At 36.3% G+C, this 26,678-nt stretch overlaps 1 protein-coding gene across 2 annotated transcripts in view; it reads left to right on the top strand.

Moving 5' to 3' along the window:
* Window positions 1-6,544: 6,544 nt before the first annotated feature.
* The window catches only part of egfl6 (EGF-like-domain, multiple 6), a 30,564-nt gene continuing 10,430 nt past the window's right edge, over window positions 6,545-26,678 (top strand). The window contains exons 1-9 of one of the 2 annotated variants that reach the window (XM_067444711.1): window positions 6,545-6,730; window positions 10,724-10,830; window positions 16,298-16,390; window positions 17,881-18,000; window positions 19,261-19,380; window positions 20,322-20,456; window positions 21,345-21,467; window positions 21,548-21,610; window positions 25,128-25,361. In XM_067444711.1, the coding sequence (XP_067300812.1) occupies window positions 6,660-6,730; window positions 10,724-10,830; window positions 16,298-16,390; window positions 17,881-18,000; window positions 19,261-19,380; window positions 20,322-20,456; window positions 21,345-21,467; window positions 21,548-21,610; window positions 25,128-25,361 (1,066 nt within the window). In that variant the 5' untranslated portion in view covers window positions 6,545-6,659. The remainder of the gene's footprint in view (window positions 6,731-10,723; window positions 10,831-16,297; window positions 16,391-17,880; window positions 18,001-19,260; window positions 19,381-20,321; window positions 20,457-21,344; window positions 21,468-21,547; window positions 21,611-25,127; window positions 25,362-26,678) is intronic. The other variant, XM_067444712.1, reaches the window with a different exon arrangement.

Below are 26,678 nucleotides of genomic sequence, written 5' to 3'. Positions count from 1 at the left end.
CTAGTGGAGGCGTTTGGTACTGCGCCCACACTAAATCTGACCAAAAGCTCATTTCTGGAGATATCAACCTCAAATATGGAACAAAACTTGTTTAGCTCTATGGCTTTGGTTTTCTCACAGTTTAATATTTCATATAAAGTAAAATAAATGCATTATGCATTTTTCATAATAATAAAGTCTGTGATCCAAAGCATTTAAGATTTACAGGAGTTTAAGCTGGAAATTAAATGATTAAAGTCTTGCGGTCAATGGCGGGGAAAGAGTTAAAGTCTCATCGCACAGCGCTTTAAACGGTCCACAAAGCAGCTTTACAGAGATAAACAGGAGAACAATATTGCAATATTCATCCGTTTGTGAGGCAAATTAAATTCTTGCTGTAAATCAGCTAAAATATTAATATTTTGGATGGTTTTTATTTTTCTATTTTCTATTTTTAGTTCAAGTTTTAGTCATTTTGTTGTGTTTTTATTTATTTATTTATTTATTTTTATATTGCAGTCATTTTTATTTCAGCTTTAGTTTGAATGAGAATTGTTTACGTTTTTCAGTTAAAAATTACTTTATTTCAAGTGACAAAGATATTTTATGGTTTAATGTCGGTTTTAGTTAACTAATAACCCAGCTATACAGACAATAATATCATTATTCAGCTCAATTCTGTTCAATAATACTGTCAGTGATCCAAGAATGACATGAAATATGAATAAGGAAAATGATAATTGATCCTTAGAGCAGATGTTTTATGCCATTAGTGGTGATTTTTACTGCAAGCTAAAACACACACACACACACACACACACACACACACACACACACACACACACACACACACACACACACACACACACACACACACACACACACACACACACACACACACACACACACACACACACACACATGTTGGTCTATGTGGTTTACAGGGACTCTCCATAGGCGTAATGGTTTTTATACCGTACAAACCGTATTTTCTATCCCCTTACACTGCCCCTAAACCTACCAATCACACACACACACACACTGCCCCTAAACCTACCCATCACAGGAAACATTCTGCATTTTTACTTTCTCAAAAAAACATCATTTAGTATGTTTTTAAGGCCATTTGAATTATGAGGACATTTGATATGTCCTCATAAACCACATAAACAGCCTCACACACACACACACACACACACACACACACACACACACACACACGCACACGCACGCACACACACACACACACACACACACACACACACACACACACACACACACACACACACACACACACACACACACACACACACACACACACACACACAGTCTTTCTGAAAGAGTCTCTTCTGCTCATTAATCTGATCATAAATCTAGTAACAGTGAAATATTCCTCCAGTGTTTTATTTCTCAGGTTTCTTTGATGAACAGAAAGTTAAAAAGAACAGCATTTATCTGAAATATAATCATTTTGTAACATTATATATGTCTCATGATCATTTTTATGCAGCCTTGATAAATGAAAGTATTATTATTATTATTATTATTATTATTATTATTATTATTATTATTATTATTATTATTATTATTATTATTATTATTATTATTATTATTATTTGAATCTGACTGACCCATATGGAAGGTGTTTTACATTCAGCATAAGAACATGTGCAGATGAATACTGAACATCTTGGAAGATCAGCCCTATTGGGTTTGGTGATGGACATCTGAGCGCCCCCTTGAGGTGAGTGATCAGTAACACACGCTGTCTCGCTGCAAAAAAATGCTTTTCTTAATCAGTATTTTTGTCTTGTTTCTAGTCTACATATATAAAAATTCTTACATTAAGAAACATTTACTAGACAAGCAAAAGTAATTGTCTTGTTTTGGGGAAAATAACTCAAAATGAAGAGAGTTTTTGATTAAAATAAGATAAATAATCTGCCAATGGGGTGAGAAAAATAATCTTAACTCAAACAGAAAACAAGATTATTTTCCTCACCCCATTGGCAGATTATTTATCTTATTTTAAGCAAAAACTCTCTTCATTTTGAGTTATTTTTCCCAAAACAAGACAAAAACTTTTGCTTGTCTAGTAAATACTTCTTGTTTTAAGAACTTTTAGATGTTTGGACTAGAAACAAGACAAAGATACTAAAAGTGTTGAGTGAGATGTATGGTCAGACCTGAGCAGATGTTAGCGTTCACATGGAGATGGAGAAACCATAAAGCTGATATAATGATGGATATTCTCTTTTCTTGCACATCTTGGCAGGCCTGAGACTTAATAATAATGTGAAGCACTTCAAAGAGCGTTCCAGCTGCTCAAGACAAGTCTGAACAAAGACAATCTGACGAAACTTCCCCGTGTGAACTCATTCAGCTTCAACAATGCACTGAATCCTAGATCATATTTACAGTTTTTCTCAGTTGCTTTGGTGCATTTCTCACATCATTATTTACATTTGCACAACAGTTAAAGGGTTAGTTCAGCCAGAAATGAAATGTCTGTCATTAACTCCTCTCCCTAATGTCGCTCCACACCCGTCAGACCTCCGTTCATCTTCACACACAGTTTAAGATATTTTATATTTAGTCCGAGAGCGTATGCAAGTGTATGCACACTATACTGTCCATGTCCAGAAAGGGAATAAAAACATCATCACAGTAGTCCATATGAGACATCAGTGGGTTAATTAGAGTCTCTTGAAGCAATTAGTACAAACTGCAAAACCTACTTTAGGGGTTTTCGAATTGGGGTCCTCCAGAAAGTTCAGAGAATAAGACAAAGCAAAAATGGTTAAAGTCAACATTAACTGTTTCATTTCTAAATGTTTCTCTCTTTTCTTTTTTTATACATACTTTCAAGAATTGTATGTTTGGTTTTAAATCATTCTAGTTTTTTCTCACTATAGTCCGCTTTATTTTGCTCACTTGGGTTTTATGGCAGCATTATTAATGCAGTATTAAGCAACTTGCATATATTTATTGTGAAAGTTGCTTATACACATTTTTTTTTCTTCTTCAGATTTATACATCCAACATTAAGTATAGCCAAATTAAAGGTGAACTATGTAGTATTTTTGCAGTAAAATATCCAAAAACCACTAGGCCGGTGTTATATATTTTGTTCAGTTGAGTTCTTACAATATCCCAAATGTGTCCAACTATTTGTAAATTGTGAGAAAATTGCTATTTTAACGAAGGACCCGGACGGGTCAGCATAGCGTCTGAGGGAGTCGCCTGTCAATCGGGTCATATCTGCGCTACCCTCGGTTTGGGCTTTTATTTGGCAGGAGCGCTTTACTCTTAGCAGTGTGAACAAGTGAACGCACAGAGTAACGTCATAACATCGTTTTAAACACACTTAAATGTATCTAATATGATAAACAGAGCTGCTTTACCTCATAATCATAACCGGAAGAGCGGATCAGTGCAGGCGCCCGGCGACTGTGTCCCGTCTCGTCATAATAAAAGTCCCGGTGTTCGTGAGCCGTGTATTTGTATAACAATCGCTCCAGCAGCCGTGCTCAGCTCCTCAACACTCGCTCCTGCTCTGCTTTACACTACAGTAACGTTAATAACCGCATCCATCAACGTGATTTCTGCCCGAGTCCTATTTTCCACCGGCTGTGATGTGAAGAACACGTTCCATGCTGCGCTCACACTTTGCGTCATCAAACTACACCTTTGTTTTGAATAGGCGCCCTCCAGTGGACGGAAAGCTTCATAGTGCACCTTTAAGGCAGCATTATTAATGCAGCACTAAGCAGCTTGCATATATTTATTATTTTGCAAATAAATAATGCAAACCTATATACATTAATTAAATAAATTTGCATCTGATTTTATCATGTTTTTAGTTCCAGAGCGTTTTTCTGTGCAAAGAGCATTGGAGCTGCTTGGGTTAATTGATGGAGACAACTCAGATTTGGACGTGTCTGACAACGATGATCCCATCCTGGATGACAATTACCAACCTATGTCTATCTAAAATATGTGTGTGTATTATTAATACATTAAAAAACAGTCAGGAAAAAAAACCTGCTGTGTTCAAGGTGTGTGTTTCTATGGAAATTTGGACCACGAGTCCACATATGACATCATTTTTCTCTAAAAGTACATGATATCAAAAGATGATACTTAGTTTTTATTCTAATTAGGTTCCAATCAGCCCAAATAGCAAAGAGAAATAAAAAATGCATGTAAAAAAACAGCTTGGGAGGTTAAGTATAGCCAAATTAAGTTTGGAAACAATTTGTATTTATGACGTCACACAATTAATCTAACAGTTTAAATGCTTTTTATTTTATTTTTAACATATGTAGATGGATTTTAGGAAGGGGGTCCCTCATAAAACGTTTGTCATATTTGGGGGTCCTTGGCATCATTAAGTTTAAAACCCCTGACCTAGTTGATAACCTGCGAAAGTGTGCTCAAAATGGAAAGCTCGTTCCTCAAAAGGAAGTATTCATGTCAAGTCAGATGGATTTGTCATGTTTTCATTATGACCGTTTACTCTGTAAATGTTTACAGAGTAAACTGTAACTAAAAAGAGTTCATTTCACTGGAACTAAGGGGCCAAGCCCTGAAAAACAACCTCACCCCATAATCCCCCCTCCACCAAACTTTACACTTGCAAAGTCCCGTTCTCCTGGCGACGGCCAAACCCAGACTCGTCCATGTGATTGTCAGACTGAAGCGTGATTGGTCGCTCAGAGAACATGTCTCACTGCTCTAGAGTCCAGTGGCGGCTGCTTTACTCCACTGCATCCCACGCTTTGCATTGCTCTTGGTGATGTAAGGCTTGGATGAGCTGCTCGGCCATGGAAACCCATTCCATGAAGCTCTCTACGCTGTTCTTGAGCTCATCTGAAGGCCACAGAAGTCTGGAGGTCTGGAGCTGTTGACTCTGCAGAAAGTTGGAGACTTCTGCGCACTGTGACCCTCAGCATGCGCTGACCCCGCTCTGGGATTTAACACTTCGTGGCTGAGTTGCTGTTGTTCCCAATGGCTTCCACTTTGTTATAATCCCACTAACAGTTGAACGTGGAATATTTAGTAGTGAGGAAATGTCAGGAATGGACTTATTGCACAGGTGTCAGCCTATCACGGCCCCACGCTTGAGTTCACTGAGCTCCTGAGAGCGACCCATTCTTACACTAATGTGTGTAGAAGCGTCTGCAGGCCTAGACTCTAAAAAATGCTGGACTAAAAACAACCCAAGTTGGGTTGAAAATGGACTAACCCAGAAATTAGGTTGTCTTAAACAACATTTAACCAAACCGTTGGGTTAAAACAAATTGCTGGGTTAGTCCATTTTCAACCCAACTTAAGTTGTTTTTAACCCAGCATTTTTTAGAGTGTAGTGCTTGATTTACACACCTGTGGCCATTAAGAGATCGAACACCTGAACTCAGTGATCTGGAGGAGCGGCCCAATACTTCAGCCTATATATACACTGTGTGTGTGTGTGTGTGTGTGTGTGTGTGTGTGTGTGTGTGTGTGTGTGTGTGTGTGTGTGTGTGTGTGTGTGTGTGTGTGTGTGTGTGTGTGTGTGTGTGTGTGTGTGTGTGTGTGTGTGTGTGTGTGTGTGTGTGTGTGAGCCTGTTTATGTGGTTTATGAGGACACAAATTTGTATAACTACATGGGTATTACACTGGTATTACACTATAAATGTGGTTTATGAGGACATATCAAATGTCCTCATAATTCAAATGGCCTTAAAAACATACTAAATGATGATTTTTTTTTGAGAAAGTAAAAATGCAGAATGTTTCCTGTGATGGGTAGGTTTAGGGGCAGTGTGTGTGTGTGTGTGTGTGTGTGTGTGTGTGTGTGTGTGTGTGTGTGTGTGATGGGTAGGTTTAGGGGCTGTGTGTGTGTGTGTGTGTGTGTGTGTGTGTGTGTGTGTGTGTGTGATGGGTAGGTTTAGGGGCAGTGTAAGGGGATAGAAAATACGGTTTGTACAGTATAAAAACCATTACGCCTATGGAGAGTCCCTGTAAACCACATAGACCAACATGTGTGTGTGTGTGTGTGTGTGTGTGTGTGTGTGTGTGTGTGTGTGTGTGTGTGTGTGTGTGTGTGTGTGTGTGTGTGTGTGTGTGTGTGTGTGTGTGTGTGTGTGTGTGTGTGTGTGTGTGTGTGTGTGTGTGTGTGTGTGTGTGTGTGTGTGTGTGTGTGTGTGTGTGTGTGTGTGTGTGTGTAAAATATATATTTATTTGTTATATTGTGACCTGTCCTTTTATTCTGGATTGTCCTCAGAGCAGGTTTTCTCTCTCCTGATCCGTGAAGTGAGTTGTTCGACGCGATGCCATCAATCTAAACGTCGAGGATTGAGTTTCAGAAAAGAAGAAGGAGAAGAAGAAACACTCCCACAAAACCCACAAAAGACTTCCAGCCCTTCCGTCACTCAACTCAGTGACATCTGGAATTTCAACAAGACGAGAGAGAGAGAGAGAGAGAGAGAGAGAGAGAGAGAGAGAGAGAGAGAGAGAGAGAGAGAGAGAGAGAGAGAGAGAGAGAGAGAGAGAGAGAGAGAGAGAGAGAGAGAGAGAGAGAGAGAGAGAGAGAGAGAGAGAGACTTTATCTTGGACTCTTGCTGGAATCAAACTACAAGGAAAAGCAAACAGAAGAGAAAAGAACAGCACAGAAATACAGAGGCTTGCTTTTAAACATGAGACATTTGCCCTGGATCAGCGTTCTGTCATTCCTGCTTTATTTCTCTTTGGGAGCTGCAGATTACAGGTAAGAGGCCTTCAGTTTAGAGAAATCTCTCTTAGTTTGATTCGAGTTTCAGCTCGTTCGTTTGGAGATCTGGTGTTTGAGAGACTCTTCTGCAGGAGAAGTGTGTGAGATTCCTCAAGAGAAACTAATGAGGTTTCCTTTAAAATATCAGCAGTGTCTTTTCGGTAGATTCTCATGAGATTAAAGTGCTTGTGACCAATTTTTTAATCATTTTAAATCCAAGCATTTCTTTTGACAATCAATGCATTTCGGTAAACCTGGATATATTTTTCACCCATAGTAGGGCGAAATGTCATGATATTTGTTTTTAACCCTCATCCATCCCTCACAGGTCAAAACAACCTGAGGAATTATGCCTTTTTTGGTACAGAAAGCTTATATTATTCCATTTTTATAATATTTTTTCTATTTTTTTATGCATTTTTCCCCTCTTTAAATTACAGTTTATGTAGTTGAAATTGTAAAAAAGTTACAAAGACTTCCCTCTTGGGTCAATTTGACCCCAATAGGAATGAATGGAGTGAGGAATGGTTCATTACAAAAACTAAAAAATCCTTAAAAATTCAAACTAAACTTTACAAAAAACTATTTTTTAATAATCATAAACTATAATATTATATTTACTTATAATATTTACCGTCTCCAAACTGATCTCACAAAGTTGGGAGCATGAAATTGTCCAAAATGTCTTAGTGACGCATTAAGAGTTCCTTTCACTGGAACTAAGGGGCCAAGGCCTGAAAAACAACCCCACCCCATAATCCCCCCTCCACCAAACTTTACACTTGGCACACTGCAGTCAGACGAGTCCCGTTCTCCCTTTCACTGGAACTATGGGTCACATTCTTTCAACTTTAATTCAAAATAACTCAACATTTCGTGCACAACCCTGTTAATTCAGCTCAGATCATTTCACATTGTGTGTCTCTGCTGACCTCTTGTGGGAAAATAATAATATAAATATATAATAACTCTTATAGCTCTATATGGAGCAGATGAGATATTTCGCTGGGTCCTAAAGTCACCCCTCTTCAGAATGCATTCAGATACACATGTTATAAAATATTAGTTTATGATTATAAAATAATATTTTTGGTAAAGTTTAGTTTTAACTTTGAGGATTGTTTTTTTCTATGTGTATTGAAGCATTCCTTGCACCATTATATATATATATATATATATATATATATATATATATATATATATATATATATATATATATATATATATATATATATATATATATATATATATATATATATATATATATTATGTTAAATATGGAGGAAGAACAAAACACTAGGAGGTGTTTATCTGACAAAATTATTTGGCAAAAAAAAAAGTCAGCACCATCTCATAATCAGTTATTAATATTAATTTGGTCCTTGCTTGTTTTTGCATGTGTTCATCATTTTTTTGTATGACAGACAAAAATTGTCATGTTTTATTGCATGTTCAACATTAACTCCATTCTTCACAACTCCAATATGAATACACAAATGTAATTATATTTTAAATGAACAAAGGGTGAAGATGATTTTTACTAGCCCGGATGTCGATTGGCTGTTAATGATCAGATCGCTGTAAATGAAGCCCAAGCGTGAGTGTATATGAGATGCTGATTTCTGGGACTGTGTGTAAGTGTCTGTGCTGCTAATTCTGTCTGAACCGAAGCGTCGACACCTGTTCACACGAACGTTTATTTCCGTCCGGCACCGATTTAATCCGGCCTTCGGGAGCCTCGGCAAATTTAGAGACTAACATGAGAAGCACAAACATCTGGACCACAGCTATATACACTCAACATAATCATATGAGATGCTGTGTTTACTTATTTTTTTATGTCAACATGTTCCACATAACTGGGTTATGTTGAATTTAATTAACATTGTTTATTTCAGTAAACTTCATTTTTTAATCTAAGGTTAATTCAGTGCCATTTAGTTGAATCAGGTTAACATTTTTAATTTTGTCCAAGACTAATAAGTTCAATTATTCTAAAATGAATATATAAAAAATTACCTAAAATAATCCAGTTTAATTACAAATTAACCAATGTTTTCTAACAAGCAAATCTTTTTTTTTTTTTACATCCATGGAATGCCAAAAGAAGTTGTTTTTTATTATTAAAACATCTTTAGTTATTATGGGTCCTCAGCCCCACAATGAAAAACACTCACATAACACACTTTTAAATACCAAAATAACATTAAACATTAAAAAAGTTTCTCCATTTTCTCATCTTGGTAAAAATGCATAAATTACACTGCAAACAAATACTGTTTGAAACAAGATTTCAATCAGAAATAAGATTATTTTTCTCACCCCATTGGCAGATCATTCTGGGAGCATCCTGCAAAACTCATCCACGGCTCCCAGCATGCATTGCGGCATGAAGCACGTCCCCATTGTGGAGATTCATTGGCTGATTATTGATGATTTGATCTCACAGGAGGTCAAAGTGCTTAATGTACAATTGGTTTAAACCCTTATTCAGCTTTTCTGATTGAAACCGTGCTGGACCTTTTCTAGCATCATAATAAAACAAGTTAATAGTATATTGCTCATATTAAACTCAGTCATAAAATTCAATTCTTATTCAGTAGTCAGAGAAACACTATCATTAAAGAGTCGTCAAACTGCCCAACTAAAGAAAACACTGATCATGGTGACATAAAAATACCCCCAAAAAATCACCACAAAATAAAAAAACAACGATAAAAACTCAGTCAGCTGAACAAACGATCTTAAATTGGGAGACGTGTGACCTTACTCAGTTAATTGAGCACTGGAAATGCTTTTCTTACTCTTTTTTACTTTTTTTGTCTTGTTTCTAGTCCAAACATCTAAAGATTCTAAAAACAAGAAGTATTTACTAGACAAGCAAAAGTAATTGTCTTGTTTTGGGGGAAAATAACTCAAAATGAAGAGAGTTTTTGCTTAAAATAAGATAAATAATCTGCCAATGGGGTGAGAAAAATAATCTTTCTTTATTACAGGCATTTAAAAAAGCAAGAGAATTGTGAAAAGTAGTCAAAAATGTAAGATCTCACAGCCAAAAGCTGTCCGCGAGCAGCACTCTGGTCCATCTGCTGATGTGTGATTGCCATGAATAGCTCAGGGTTTAATTATAGCGCGAAGAGATTTGAGCTGTTCCTGTGCGAAGCATCTGTTAAACGCTTAAAGAGCCGTAAAGATGAGGAGAGGGGAGACGTTTCTGCATCCTGTCTGACCCAATCCCACTGGATCATGAGTTTTACAGCCACAATTACCCTGAAGATCAGACCTCACAGCTCACGCTTACCTTAGGAAGGTTAGGTTAGATTAGGTCAACTTTATTATCTGTTCAGTTTCCTGGACAGAACTCCATCGTTCCTGTTCCTCCAAGCGCTCGTCTTCACCTCAAACAACCTGCCATCTTCTGACAGCCTACGCTGCAAAAAATGCTTTTCTTACTCAGTATTTTTGTCTTGTTTCTAGTCCAAACATCTAAAAATTCTTAAAACAAGAAGTATTTACTAGACAAGTACAAATTATTGTCTTGTTTTGGGAAAATAACTCAAAATGAAGAGAGTTTTTGCTTAAAATAAGATAAATAATCTCCCAATGGGGTGAGAAAAATAATCTTGTTTTCTGTTTGAATTAAGATTATTTTTCTCACCCCATTGGCAGATTATTTATCTTATTTTAAGCAAAAACTCTCTTCATTTTCAGTTATTTTTCACAAAACAAGACAATTACTTTTGCTTGTCAAGTAAATACTTCTTGTTTTAAGAATTTTTTGATATTTTGACTACAAACAAGACAAAAATGAAAAGTATTTTTGCAGTGTATAAAATAATGTAATGATGGACCTCCTAAAAGGTTCTTATATGAAGAGCCGACGAACCCTTTAAGATTCTACACAGAATCGTTTCTTCTAAGAAAGCATGTCAATTTAGAAATCATTACTTCTTGGTGAAAATGGACCTGTTTTTGCTGTGTTCCTAAAAGAGAAAGAAGGCAGATCCTGTCGAGGAGTTTGGCCGGCGTGTGCCGATACGGCAGCAGACTCGAGTGTTGCTACGGATGGAAGAAAAACAGCAAAGGACACTGTGAAGGTGAATGAGCAGAAATCAACAGAATGAGCTCACATTTAACCCTGTTTCAGTCAGGTCAAGTTGATTTGTTCTGTTTACTTTCAAAAATGTAAAGATTTTTACAATAAAATTGCATGAAATGTAAGGTTAGATCTATTCGTTTTTCACTGTATATTAACCAAGTGGCAAGGTTTTTACTGTCACATTTTTACAGTATTTTACAGTAAAATTACACAAAATGTAAGGTTAGTTTTTCTCTGTATATTAACCAAGTGGCAAGGTTTTTACTGTCACATTTTTACAGTATTTTACAGTAAAATTACACGAAATGTAAGGTTAGTTTTTCTCTGTATATTAACCAAGTGGCAAGGTTTTTACTGTCACATTTTTACAGTATTTTACAGAAAAATTACACAAAATGTAAGGTTAGTTTTTCTCTGTATATTAACCAAGTGGCAAGGCTTTTACTGTCACATTTTTACAGTATTTTACAGAAAAATTACACAAAATGTAAGGTTAGTTTTTCTCTGTATATTAACCAAGTGGCAAGGTTTTTACTGTCACATTTTTACAGTATTTTACAGAAAAATTACACAAAATGTAAGGTTAGTTTTTCTCTGTATATTAACCAAGTAGCAAGGTTTTTACTATCACAGTTTTACAGTATTTTACAGAAAAATTACACAAAATGTAAGGTTAGTTTTTCTCTGTATATTAACCAAGTGGCAAGGCTTTAACTGTCACATTTTTACAGTATTTTACAGAAAAATTACACAAAATGTAAGGTTAGTTTTTCTCTGTATATTAACCAAGTGGCAAGGTTTTTACTGTCACAGTTTTACAGTATTTTACAGAAAAATTACACAAAATGTAAGGTTAGTTTTTCTCTGTATATTAACCAAGTGGCAAGGTTTTTACTGTCACATTTTTACAGTATTTTACAGTAAAATTACACGAAATGTAAGGTTAGTTTTTCTCTGTATATTAACCAAGTGGCAAGGTTTTTACTGTCACATTTTTACAGTATTTTACAGAAAAATTACACGAAATGTAAGGTTAGTTTTTCTCTGTATATTAACCAAGTGGCAAGGTTTTTACTGTCACATTTTTACAGTATTTATATTAACCAAGTGGCAAGGTTTTAACTGTCACATTTTTACAGTATTTTACAGTAAAATTACACGAAATGTAAGGTTAGTTTTTCACTGTATATTAACCAAGTGACAGGCAAGGTTTTTACTGTCATATTTTTACAGTATTTTACAGTAAAATTACACGAAATGTAAGGTTAGTTTTTCTCTGTATATTAACCAAGTGGCAAGGCTTTTACTGTCACATTTTTACAGTATTTATATTAACCAAGTGGCAAGGTTTTAACTGTCACATTTTTACAGTATTTTACAGTAAAATTACACAAAATGTAAGGTTAGTTTTTCTCTGTATATTAACCAAGTGGCAAGGCTTTTACTGTCACATTTTTACAGTATTTATATTAACCAAGTGGCAAGGTTTTAACTGTCACATTTTTACAGTATTTTACAGTAAAATTACACAAAATGTAAGGTTAGTTTTTCTCTGTATATTAACCAAGTGGCAAGGCTTTTACTGTCACATTTTTACAGTATTTTACAGAAAAATTACACAAAATGTAAGGTTAGTTTTTCTCTGTATATTAACCAAGTGGCAAGGTTTTTACTGTCACATTTTTACAGTATTTTACAGAAAAATTACACAAAATGTAAGGTTAGTTTTTCTCTGTATATTAACCAAGTAGCAAGGTTTTTACTGTCACAGTTTTACAGTATTTTACAGAAAAATTACACAAAATGTAAGGTTAGTTTTTCTCTGTATATTAACCAAGTGGCAAGGTTTTTACTGTCACATTTTTACAGTATTTTACAGAAAAATTACACGAAATGTAAGGTTAGTTTTTCTCTGTATATTAACCAAGTGGCAAGGTTTTTACTGTCACATTTTTACAGTATTTTACAGAAAAATTACACGAAATGTAAGGTTAGTTTTTCTCTGTATATTAACCAAGTGGCAAGGCTTTTACTGTCACATTTTTACAGTATTTATATTAACCAAGTGGCAAGGTTTTAACTGTCACATTTTTACAGTATTTTACAGTAAAATTACACGAAATGTAAGGTTAGTTTTTCACTGTATATTAACCAAGTGACAGGCAAGGTTTTTACTGTCATATTTTTACAGTATTTTACAGTAAAATTACACGAAATGTAAGGTTAGTTTTTCTCTGTATATTAACCAAGTGGCAAGGCTTTTACTGTCACATTTTTACAGTATTTATATTAACCAAGTGGCAAGGTTTTAACTGTCACATTTTTACAGTATTTTACAGTAAAATTACACAAAATGTAAGGTTAGTTTTTCTCTGTATATTAACCAAGTGGCAAGGCTTTTACTGTCACATTTTTACAGTATTTATATTAACCAAGTGGCAAGGTTTTAACTGTCACATTTTTACAGTATTTTACAGTAAAATTACACAAAATGTAAGGTTAGTTTTTCTCTGTATATTAACCAAGTGGCAAGGCTTTTACTGTCACATTTTTACAGTATTTTACAGAAAAATTACACAAAATGTAAGGTTAGTTTTTCTCTGTATATTAACCAAGTGGCAAGGTTTTTACTGTCACATTTTTACAGTATTTTACAGAAAAATTACACAAAATGTAAGGTTAGTTTTTCTCTGTATATTAACCAAGTAGCAAGGTTTTTACTGTCACAGTTTTACAGTATTTTACAGAAAAATTACACAAAATGTAAGGTTAGTTTTTCTCTGTATATTAACCAAGTGGCAAGGTTTTTACTGTCACATTTTTACAGTATTTTACAGAAAAATTACACGAAATGTAAGGTTAGTTTTTCTCTGTATATTAACCAAGTGGCAAGGCTTTTACTGTCACATTTTTACAGTATTTATATTAACCAAGTGGCAAGGTTTTAACTGTCACATTTTTACAGTATTTTACAGTAAAATTACACGAAATGTAAGGTTAGTTTTTCACTGTATATTAACCAAGTGACAGGCAAGGTTTTTACTGTCATATTTTTACAGTATTTTACAGTAAAATTACACGAAATGTAAGGTTAGTTTTTCTCTGTATATTAACCAAGTGGCAAGGCTTTTACTGTCACATTTTTACAGTATTTATATTAACCAAGTGGCAAGGTTTTAACTGTCACATTTTTACAGTATTTTACAGTAAAATTACACGAAATGTAAGGTTAGTTTTTCTCTGTATATTAACCAAGTGGCAAGGCTTTTACTGTCACATTTTTACAGTATTTATATTAACCAAGTGGCAAGGTTTTAACTGTCACATTTTTACAGTATTTTACAGTAAAATTACACGAAATGTAAGGTTAGTTTTTCACTGTATATTAACCAAGTGACAGGCAAGGTTTTTACTGTCATATTTTTACAGTATTTTACAGTAAAATTACACGAAATGTAAGGTTAGTTTTTCTCTGTATATTAACCAAGTGGCAAGGCTTTTACTGTCACATTTTTACAGTATTTATATTAACCAAGTGGCAAGGTTTTAACTGTCACATTTTTACAGTATTTTACAGTAAAATTACACAAAATGTAAGGTTAGTTTTTCTCTGTATATTAACCAAGTGGCAAGGCTTTTACTGTCACATTTTTACAGTATTTATATTAACCAAGTGGCAAGGTTTTAACTGTCACATTTTTACAGTATTTTACAGTAAAATTACACAAAATGTAAGGTTAGTTTTTCTCTGTATATTAACCAAGTGGCAAGGCTTTTACTGTCACATTTTTACAGTATTTTACAGAAAAATTACACAAAATGTAAGGTTAGTTTTTCTCTGTATATTAACCAAGTGGCAAGGTTTTTACTGTCACATTTTTACAGTATTTTACAGAAAAATTACACAAAATGTAAGGTTAGTTTTTCTCTGTATATTAACCAAGTAGCAAGGTTTTTACTGTCACAGTTTTACAGTATTTTACAGAAAAATTACACAAAATGTAAGGTTAGTTTTTCTCTGTATATTAACCAAGTGGCAAGGTTTTTACTGTCACATTTTTACAGTATTTTACAGTAAAATTACACGAAATGTAAGGTTAGTTTTTCTCTGTATATTAACCAAGTGGCAAGGTTTTTACTGTCACATTTTTACAGTATTTTACAGAAAAATTACACGAAATGTAAGGTTAGTTTTTCTCTGTATATTAACCAAGTGGCAAGGCTTTTACTGTCACATTTTTACAGTATTTATATTAACCAAGTGGCAAGGTTTTAACTGTCACATTTTTACAGTATTTTACAGTAAAATTACACGAAATGTAAGGTTAGTTTTTCACTGTATATTAACCAAGTGACAGGCAAGGTTTTTACTGTCATATTTTTACAGTATTTTACAGTAAAATTACACGAAATGTAAGGTTAGTTTTTCTCTGTATATTAACCAAGTGGCAAGGCTTTTACTGTCACATTTTTACAGTATTTATATTAACCAAGTGGCAAGGTTTTAACTGTCACATTTTTACAGTATTTTACAGTAAAATTACACAAAATGTAAGGTTAGTTTTTCTCTGTATATTAACCAAGTGGCAAGGTTTTTACTGTCACATTTTTACAGTATTTTACAGAAAAATTACACAAAATGTAAGGTTAGTTTTTCTCTGTATATTAACCAAGTGGCAAGGCTTTAACTGTCACATTTTTACAGTATTTTACAGAAAAATTACACAAAATGTAAGGTTAGTTTTTCTCTGTTTATTAACCAAGTGGCAAGGTTTTTACTGTCACATTTTTACAGTATTTTACAGTAAAATTACACAAAATGTAAGGTTAGTTTTTCTCTGTATATTAACCAAGTGGCAAGGCTTTAACTGTCACATTTTTACAGTATTTTACAGTAAAATTGCACGAAATGTAAGGTTAGTTTTTCTCTGTATATTAACCAAGTGGCAAGGCTTTAACTGTCACATTTTTACAGTATTTTACAGTAAAATTACACGAAATGTAAGGTTAGTTTTTCTCTGTATATTAACCAAGTGGCAAGGCTTTTACTGTCACATTTTTACATTATTTTGCAATAAACTGACACAAAATGTAAGGTTCAATCTTTTAAAGTTTTTCTCTGTATATTAATCAAGTAGCAAGGCTTTTACTGTCACATTTTTACAGTATTTTACAGTTAAAATTACAAAAATGTAAAGGATATTCAAAACGGCCCAATGGTTAATTTAGTCAGAGGGATGCCAGTGTCTATGCTGTGATGTAGAATTGTTCAGTTCAGAACATGGCAACACTGGTAAAATACTCATGTGATTGTCTCATTCTTTCAGTGGTTTGGTGCTTTTAAATCACACAGAGCTCTGAGGGGAAATCTGGCTTGGGTTTCCAGACGTGTGTGTTTTTGTGAACGGATTTGACCGTAGCTGTTTCCTTTACTAATATATCTCTACTGTTGAATGTTTTTCCAGCTCAGTGTGACCTGGGATGCAAACACGGCGAGTGTGTCGGCCCAAACAAATGCAAATGCTTCCCCGGATACACTGGAAAGACGTGCAGTCAAGGTTTGGTTCAAGACCACACTCTCTTAGAATAAAGGTTTAATGTGGCTCTCTATAGGGCTCAAGTCGAAAGAACACTTCAAGCCAAAAAGGTTCCAAAAGAAATGTCTAATGATTGCATCATACTTTCATGTTTTTAGCAAGTTTTTTTTTTTTTTGTAGTCATAAAGTATGTTTACAAACTGATTAATTCATAACATGTAATTAAAATGTAATTAATGAACTAAATCCATAAAATTATCAAAACTACAAAGAGTTGAAATTATTATTTTGTCACAATGACTGTATTATTTCATCTTAGTATGTCATCATTTAGATTTTTGTTATAATTATGACTTTATAAGTCAGAATTTCAACTTTTAAAGACATACTGATATCATAATTTCGACTCTGTATGTCATAATTTTGTGGTTCTAAGAATTCAGACTTTTTAAGTCTTTTTAATATTTTTATTTCATTATTTCAACTTAAAATGACATAATTTTGACTTTTTAAGTTAGAATTTCTACTTTTTATTTCATTATTTCAACTTAAAATTACATAATTTTAACTTTTTATTTAGAATTTCTACTTTTTATTTCATTATTTCAACTTAAAATGACATAATTTTGACTTTTTAAGTTAGAATTTCTACTTTTATTTCATTATTTCAACTTAAAATGACATAATTTTGACTTTTTAAGTTAGAATTTCTACTTTTTATTTCATTATTTCAACTTAAAATTACATAATTTTGACTTTTTAAGTCAGAATTTTTACTTTGTATTTTAATTATTTCAACTTAAAATGACAATTTGGACGTTTTAAGTCAGAATTATGATTTGTGTCATTTTGACTGTCATAATTATAATTTTATGTCATTATTTTGACAGTGTCATAATTATGCTTTTCTGTCATTATTTTTTTTATTTAGTATATCATAATTTCAACTTTTTAAGCCAGAATTATGATTTTTATGTCAATATTTTGAGTTTTTAAGTCAGAAATTTGACACATCTTTATTTCGACTTTTGAATTTTAAGTCATTACTTCACTTTAGTATGTCATAATTATGATTTTTATGTCATAAATATGATTTTCTGTCAATATTTTGACTGTCATAAATATGATTTTGTCATAGTATTTACTTAGTATGTCATAATTTAAGTCTATTTTGAGTCTAATTTCAGAAAAAAATCAGCCGACTGTGTGACATTCATGTGATGTTTGATGTGTTCTAATGGGATAATATCTTACTATTACTGAATATTAAACAGTATGTACTGTACACAACTCAGTATTTCTCAAGTGTGCTGCAGATATTTTCTTGAAAATCAAATAGGCTGTCAAAAAGCATGGCTAATATTACTGTAGATTTATTCATCTTATTGACAAGTCATTGCATTGTGAGATTGCATGAGCTAGATATTGTTACTAAGGTCATAGTATGATAACATATCGTATGATACAGAGGTTCTGTTCATTAATAATCTCTCTCTTTCTCCGGGCTTCAGATCTGAATGAGTGCGGTCTGAAGCCTCGACCCTGTGAACATCGATGCATGAACACTTTTGGCAGCTACATGTGTTACTGCTTGAATGGATACATGTTAATGTCTGATGGCTCCTGTGCAAGTAAGTGACTGTAAACATTTAGATCAATAAAAGGAATATACACTATATTGCCAGAAGTATTGGGCCGCTGCTCCAGATCACTGAGTTCAGGTGTTCAGTCTCTTCATGGCCACAGGTGTATAACTCCAGCTCTCGGCCTGCAGACGCTTCTACACACATTAGTGAAAGAATGGGTCGCTCTCAGGAGCTCAGTGAACTCAAGCGTGGGGCCGTGATAGGCTGACACCTGTGCAATAAGTCCATTCCTGACATTTCCTCACTACTAAATATTCCACGCTCAACTGTTAGTGGGATTAGAACAAAGTGGAAGCCATTGGGGACAACAGCAACTCAGCCACGAAGTGTTAAATCCCAGAGCGGGGTCAGCGCATGCTGAGGGTCACAGTGCGCAGAAGTCTCCAACTTTCTGCAGAGTCAACAGCTCCAGACCTCCAGACTTCTGTGTCCTTCAGATTAGCTCAAGAACAGCGGAGAGAGCTTCATGGAATGGGTTTCCATGGCCGAGCAGCTCATCCAAGCCTTACATCACCAACAGCAATGCAAAGCGTGGGATGCAGTGGAGTAAAGCAGCCGCCACTGGACTCTAGAGCAGTGAGACGTGTTCTCTGAGTGACCAATCACGCTTCAGTCTGACAATCCCATGGACGAGTCTGGGTTTGGCCGTCGCCGGGAGAACGGGACTTTGCAAGTGTAAAGTTTGGTGGAGGGGGGATTATGGGGTGATGTTGTTTTTCAGGGGTTGGCCCCTTAGTTCCAGTGAAAGGAACTCTTAATGCTTCACCAAGACATTTTGGACAATTTCACGCTCCTGACTTTGTGGGATCAGTTTGTGGACGGCCCCTTCCTGTCCCAGCATGACTGCGCTCCAGTGCACAAAGCGTCGCTCCATAAAGACATGGATGAGGAGTTTGGTGTGGAGGAACTGGACTGGCCTGCACAGAGTCCTGAGCTCAACCCGATAGAACAGCTTTGGGATGAATTAGAGCGGAGACTGAGAGCCAGGCCTTCTCGTCCAACATCAGTGCCTGACCTCACAAATGAGCTTCTAGAAGAATGGGCAAAAATCCCCATAAACACACTCCTAAACCTTGAGGAAAGCCTTCCCAGAAGAGCTGGAGCTGTTAGAGAGGGTGGGCCGACTCCAGATTAAACCCCACGGGTTAACAATGGGGAGCTCATGTGTGTGTAGAGGCGGCACAACACTTTTGGTGATATAGTGTACGTATTCATTGGCATTATTTACTCATGTTTATGTTGCAGACTCGCGGACGTGTTCTCTGGCTCACTGTCAGTACGGCTGTGAGGAGGTCCAGGGCGAGGTCCGATGTCTCTGCCCGTCTCCGGGCCTTCAGCTGGGATCGGATGGGAAGACCTGTGTGGGTAAGAACCGGCTCTTCACATTAATGTGTTGTAAGAAAGGTTCTTGGGGAACCAAAAATGATTTTTCAACAGCGTGTGGAGAAATGATGGAGATTCATTGGTCATATGGGACTCTTAGTTAGTGGTGGACAAATTACACAACTTCATTACTTGATCAGTAAAAGTACTACTGGTCAAATATTACTCCATTACAAGTGAAAGTTGTAAAAACAGATTTTTACTTGAGATATATTAAGTATCAAAAGTACATTTTCTTCTTTATGCCAGTGCATTATTGTATTATAGTTGTATAAATGCACATTATGCCATCATGGTTTAAGCCAGTCAGTGACGCTCCATCTGACACACTAGCAGACGACTAACTTAAACTCATTTAAATACTTGTAGAAAAGTTATAAAGCTGCTGTCACTTTAAGGCCGAATGCACGGATCCAATACACTGATACACATCTGATATTCTCACACTGTTCACCTTCACTGAAGACAGAATCAACTTTGTTTATGTGAATCCTCCACTAAATGAGCATTTGGACATCCGTCTTCTTCCATTTTGCTCTAAACTATAAATCAGTGTTTAATAAATGCTGTGAAATCATTGATCTTCACGAGACTCTACAAGAGTGATTCCTGAAAGGCTTTCTGCAAAAACCCAAACACCTTTAAAAGAAGAAAAAAATCATCACTGACTTTCAAAGCTGCGACAGAAACGACTTTCCACTTCGAGGACCTTGATAGAAATGTAGTGGAGTAAAGAGGACGATATTTGTCTTTCAGATGGAGTGAAGTTAAAGTCAGAAGTTTACAGAAAAAATAATACTCCAGTAAAGCACAGAGACTCAAACAGTGAACTTCAGTACAGGACTCGAGTAAATGAGCTGAGGGACTGTCCAGATCTGCTCTGAGTTTAGATGTTACATGGTTTCTCTCGCTGTATTCTTTAGACATTGATGAATGTGCGACTGGGAAAAATCAGTGTCCGTTCAACCGGCAATGCACCAACACATTCGGAAGCTACTACTGCAAGTGCCAGGAGGGCTACGACCTCAAATACATCGACGGGAAATACGACTGCGTTGGTGAGAAAGACTCTCTGCTATGATTACACTGCAAAAAATGCTCTTCTTACTCAGTCATTGTGTCTTGTTTCCAGTCTAAATATCTAACAATTCTTAAATCAAGATGCATTTACTAGATCAGTAAAACCACATAAGATATTTTTGTCTTGTTTTGTTGAAAATAATATCTAAATGAAGAGAGTTTTTGTTTAAAACAGGCAAAATGATCTGCCAATGGGGTGAGAAAAATAATCTTATTTCTGTTTGGGACGGAAACAAGAAACAAGATTTCAATCAGAAATAAGGTTATTTTATGAAATATAATTCTAGCAAAGAAATGTGATAAAACATTAGAAAAATGTAATTAATGCTAACATAATGTTAAAACATTTTATGTGTTAAAACCTGCTAATTTGTCGTAAACAATGCTAACAATGTGATAAATAATGCAAGCAAAATATTAATTTATGTTAACATATATCATGCTTGCAACATGATAAATTATATTAGCAACATGTTAAATTATGATATCAGTGTTAAATAATGCTAGAAATGTGATAAATCATATTAGCAACATGCTAACTAATGCTAACAAAACGTATATAATTCTAGCAAATAAATGTGATAACGTGTTAGAAAAAATGTTAATTAATGTTAACATAATGCTAAAACATGTTAGAAATGCTAGCAATGTGGTAAAATGTGTTAGAAGCATGCTCATGAATGTTAATAATTCGTGCTAGAAGGGTGTAAAAACGTTAATTAATGCTAGCAATGTGTTTTTTATTTCCCTATTCACTTCACTCAATTTAAAGCTTATAACTTTTTTATTTTGGCTTTGTTATGTAACAGAATATTTTGATGCTTTGAAATGCAATAATGAGACAGTTTATCCGATTATGTTTCCAGATATAAATGAGTGTGTGTCGGACACACACAGGTGCAGTCATCACGCGGAGTGTATCAACACACTCGGCTCACACAGGTGTAAATGCAGACAGGGTTTCCGTGGCAGCGGGTTCGAGTGCTCAGGTAAGGAACATTCCCACACCTGCGCTGTTCCTCTCGGAGACACTAAAGAGACCTGCATTCAATCCTTTGTGTTTCTGTAGTCAAGCCGTTTTATCCCAGATCCTGGGAAACTGGGAAAGGGAATGCGGATGCGTTCCTCAACGGTGAGAGCAAACGAGCATGACCTGAAGTTCCTCTAGCTCCTGAACATCATACTGAGAGATGGAAACACTTTACAATAAGAGCTCATGTGTTCACATTAGTTATGCTTTATTGGGCTTTGTTTTGATCACGATTGTTGTTTTGATTATTGGCCACATTCAGCTTCGAAATGATGCTGTTGTTCTGTTTTATATATATATATATATATACAGTCTTGTTCAAAATAATAGCAGTAGAATGTGACTAACCAGAATAATCAAGGTTTTTAGTATATTTTTTATTGCTACGTGGCAAACAAGTTACCAGTAGGTTCAGTAGATTCTCAGAAAACAAACAAGACCCAGCATTCATGATATGCACGCTCTTAAGGCTGTGCAATTGGGCAATTAGTTGAAAGGGGTGTGTTCAAAAAAATAGCAGTGTCTACCTTTGACTGTACAAACTCAAAACTATTTTGTACAAACTTTTTTTTTTCTGGGATTTAGCAATCCTGTGAATCACTAAACTAATATTTAGTTGTATGACCACTTTTTTTTTAAAACTGCTTGACATCTGTGTGGCATGGAGTCAACCAACTTGTGGCACCTCTCAGCTGTTATTCCACTCCATGATTCTTTAACAACATTCCACAATTCATTCACATTTCTTGGTTTTGCTTCAGAAACAACATTTTTGATATCACCCCACAAGTTCTCAATTGGATTAAGGTCTGGAGATTGGGCTGGCCACTCCATAACATTAATTTTGTTGGTTTGGAACCAAGACTTTGCCCGTTTACTAGTGTGTTTTGGGTCATTGTCTTGTTGAAACAACCGTTTCAAGGGCATGTCCTCTTCAGCATAGGGCAACATGACCTCTTCAAGTATTTTAACATATGCAAACTGATCCATGATCCCTGGTATGCGATAAATAGGCCCAACACCATAGTAGGAGAAACATGCCCATATCATGATGCTTGCACCTCCATGCTTCACTGTCTTCACTGTGTACTGGGGCTTGAATTCAGAGTTTGGGGGTCGTCTCACAAACTGCCTGTGGCCCTTGGACCCAAAAAGAACAATTTTACTCTCATCAGTCCACAAAATGTTCCTCCATTTCTCTTTAGGCCAGTTGATGTGTTCTTTGGCAAATTGTAACCTCTTCTGCACATGCCTTTTTTTTAACAGAGGGACTTTGCGGGGGATTCTTGAAAATAGATTAGCTTCACACAGACGTCTTCTAACTGTCACAGTACTTACAGGGAACTCCAGACTGTCTTTGATCATCCTGGAGGTGATCATTGGCTGAGCCTTTGCCATTCTGGTTATTCTTCTATCCATTTTGATGGTTGTCTTCCGTTTTCTTCCACGTCTCTCTGGTTTTGCTCTCCATTTTAAGGCATTGGAGATCATTTTAGCTGAACAGCCTATCATTTTTTGCACCTCTTTATAGGTTTTCCCCTCTCTAATCAACTTTTTAATCAAAGTACGCTGTTCTTCTGAACAATGTCTTGAACGACCCATTTTCCTCAGCTTTCAAATGCATGTTCAACAAGTGTTGGCTTCATCCTTAAATAGGGGCCACCTGATTCACACCTGTTTCTTCACAAAATTGATGACCTCAGTGATTGAATGCCACACTGCTATTTTTTTGAACACACCCCTTTCAACTAATTGCCCAATTGCACAGCCTTAAGAGCGTGCATATCATGAATGCTGGGTCTTGTTTGTTTTCTGAGAATCTACTGAACCTACTGGTAACTTGTTTGCCATGTAGCAATAAAAAATATACTAAAAACCTTGATTATTCTGGTTAGTCACATTCTACTGCTATTATTTTGAACAAGACTGTATATATATATATATATATATATATATATATATATATATATATATATATATATATATATATATATATATATATATACACCTACAGGATTATTAGGAGCACACACTAATTCTGTGTCTGACCCCCTTCCGCCTTCAGAACTGCCTTAATTCTCCGTGGCATTGATCAACAAGCGGCTGAAAGCATTCTTTAGAAATGTCGGCCCATATTGATAGGAGAGCATCTTGCAGTTGATGGAGATTTGTGGGATGCACATCCAGGGCATGAAGCTCCCGTTCCACCACATCCCAAAGATGCTCTATTGGGTTGAGATCTGGGGACTGTGGCGGCCATTTTAGTACAGTCAACTCATTGGCATGTTCAAGAAACCAATCTGAAATGATTGGAGCTTTGTGACATGGTGCATTATCCTGCTGGAAGTAGCCATCAGAGGATGGGGACATGGTGGTCATAAAGGGATGGACATGGTCAGAAACAATGCTCAGGTAGGCCGTGGCATTTAAACGATGCCCAATCGGCACTAAGGGGCCTAAAGTGTGCCAAGAAAACATCCCCCACACCATTACACCACCACCACCAGCCTGCACAGTGGGAACAAGGCATGATGGATCCATGTTCTCATTCTGTTTACGCCAAATTCTGCCTCTACCATCTGAACGTCTCAGCAGAAATCGAGACTCATCAGACCAGGCAACATTTCTCCAGTCTTCAACTGTCCAATTTTGGTGAGCTCGTGCAGATTGTCGCCTCTTTTTCCTATTTGTAATGGAGATGAGTGGTCCCCGGTGGGGTCTTCTGCTGGTGTAGCCCATCCACCTCAAGGTTGTGTGTGTTGTGGCTTCACAAATGCTTTGCTGCATACCTCGGTTGTAACGAGTGGTTATTTCAGTCAAAGTTGCTCTTCTATCAGCTTGAATCAGTCGGCCCATTCTCCTCTGACCTCGAGCATCAACAAGGCATTTTCTCCCACAGGACTGCTGCAGACTGGATGCTCTTCCCTTTTCACACCATTCTTTGTAAACCCTAGAAATGGTTGTGTGTGTAAATCCCAGTAACTGAGCAGATTGTGAAATACTCAGACCGGCCCGTCTGGCACCAACAACCATGCCACGCTCAAAACGGCTTAAATCACCTTTCTTTCCCATTCTGACATTCAGTCTGGAGTTCAGGAGATTGTCTTGACCAGGACCACACCCCTAAATGCACTGAAGAACTGCCATGTGATTGGCTGATTAGATAATTGCATTAATGAGAAATTGAACAGGTGTTCCTAATAATCCTTTAGGTGAATGTATATATATATATATATAGAGAGAGAGAGAGAGAGAGAGAGAGAGAGAGAGAGAGAGAGAGAGAGAGAGAGAGAGAGAGAGAGAGAGAGAGAGAGAGAGAGAGAGAGAGAGAGAGAGAGAGAGACTGCTATACTGAATATTATTGTCTGCTAAAGGCATAAATGTCCCAGCTCTAATGTCACCAAATGAAGCCGTAATGTAAAGTGTTACCGTAACTCTATTATGGAGTTTGTGAATGGCTTGGAAATCCACTCCGCATGGAAAACCCTCCTGCATATCCGATCATATAAAGCACGCTGTGTGAATAAAGCAATGATGCTGCGATTGCATGACTCAAACTCCCTATAATGGCTTTAGGACATGCAGGATTTGATCCCAGATTCCTCATGCGTGTCTGCAGTGATTCCCGACGGCCCGTCCAAGATTCGTATTCTGGGCCGGTTCGACAACACCATCCCTGAGCCGGCGGGGACCGAATCGCCCAGAATCCCCATGCAGCCCTTCGACTACGACGGAGAGGTTTACATCGGCCCTGCGGAGGACAAACCAGCCCCAGAAGAGGAGGATGAGGAGGAAGAAGAAGAGGGAAACCAGCTGGAGGATGAGGAGCTGAACCCCAGAGGAGATGCTTTCTGTGAGTGACCCTCGGCTCGCACTAAAACACTCCAGTCCTCCTCACACTGATCTCTTATCATTTAAGGGTTAGTTCACCCCAAAATGAAATGTATGTCATTAAAGGTGCACTATGTAGTATTTTTGCAGTAAAATATCCAAAAACCACTGGGCCGGTGTTATATATTTTGTTCAGTTGAGTATCTACAATATCCCAAATGTGTCCAACTATTTGTAAATTGTGAGAAAATTGCTATTTTAAAGGGGCGGTTTTAATGCTGTTTCATGCATACTGAGCTTTTTACACGGTTAAAGACTTGGATTCCCATCCTAAACATGGACAAAGTTTCAAGATTCAAACGGTCAGCGAATCGATTCATGATTCGGATCGCCAATGTCTTGTGATTTCAGCAGTTTGACACGCGATCCGAATCATGAATCGATTCGCTGATTCATAACCGTTTGAATCTTTATTTGAGGATTGAACACAAACGCGGAAGAGAAGCCAATGCTGAATAAAGAGTTTTTGTTATTTTTGGACCCAAATGTATTTCGGATGCTTCAAGAGACTCTAATTAACCCACTGATGTCTCATATGGACTACTGTGATGATGTTTTTATTCCCTTTCTGGACATGGACAGTATAGTGTGCATACACTTGCATACGCTCTCGGACTAAATATAAAATATCTTAAACTGTGTGTGAAGATGAACGGAGGTCTTACGGGTGTGGAGCGACATTAGGGAGAGGAGTTAATGACAGACATTTCATTTTTTAGGTGAACTAACCCTTTAATGTGATACATTTCTAACCACATGCAAACGCTACAAATACTGTGCCTCAAAATAACAAAAAATTGTCAATTTTTTAAAAAGTAAAAAGACTTGACTTGTCAAAATGGGTTTCAAGGCAGAATGGGTATATACACACGGACCAATGACATAAGACACATCGTGAACCAATGAAAACACGGGACAAAGGAGCCAATGAAACGGTTCCATGACTATATACAAAGTAAAAGACATGAGGACATAAAATCTAGAACAGGAAACAAAGGACGAGTCTAATCTGTAAATCTCTCAACACGACATAAAGCTGCACAGACTCGTGTTAAAGATATGGCAGGAGAAGACACGAATGAGCTTTCATTCCCTGAGGGAGGAACGGCCGGAAAAACCCGAAGCCTTTTATTATCAGCAGGAGAACAGCTGTCACTCTTTCATCCGTCTCTCGTGCAGTTAGCCGGACTGTAGAAGAGCTGAGAACGCAGACAAGCCTCCAGAGGTGGACTGTAACTAAATACATTTACTTGAGTACTGTACTTAAAAGGGATAGTTC

The sequence above is a fragment of the Pseudorasbora parva genome, chromosome 5 (assembly GCF_024679245.1).
Source record: "Pseudorasbora parva isolate DD20220531a chromosome 5, ASM2467924v1, whole genome shotgun sequence".
NCBI classification, from domain to species: domain Eukaryota; kingdom Metazoa; phylum Chordata; class Actinopteri; order Cypriniformes; family Gobionidae; genus Pseudorasbora; species Pseudorasbora parva.
Note: the sequence above shows the minus strand (reverse complement) of the source record. Positions and strands in the feature narration are given on the sequence as shown.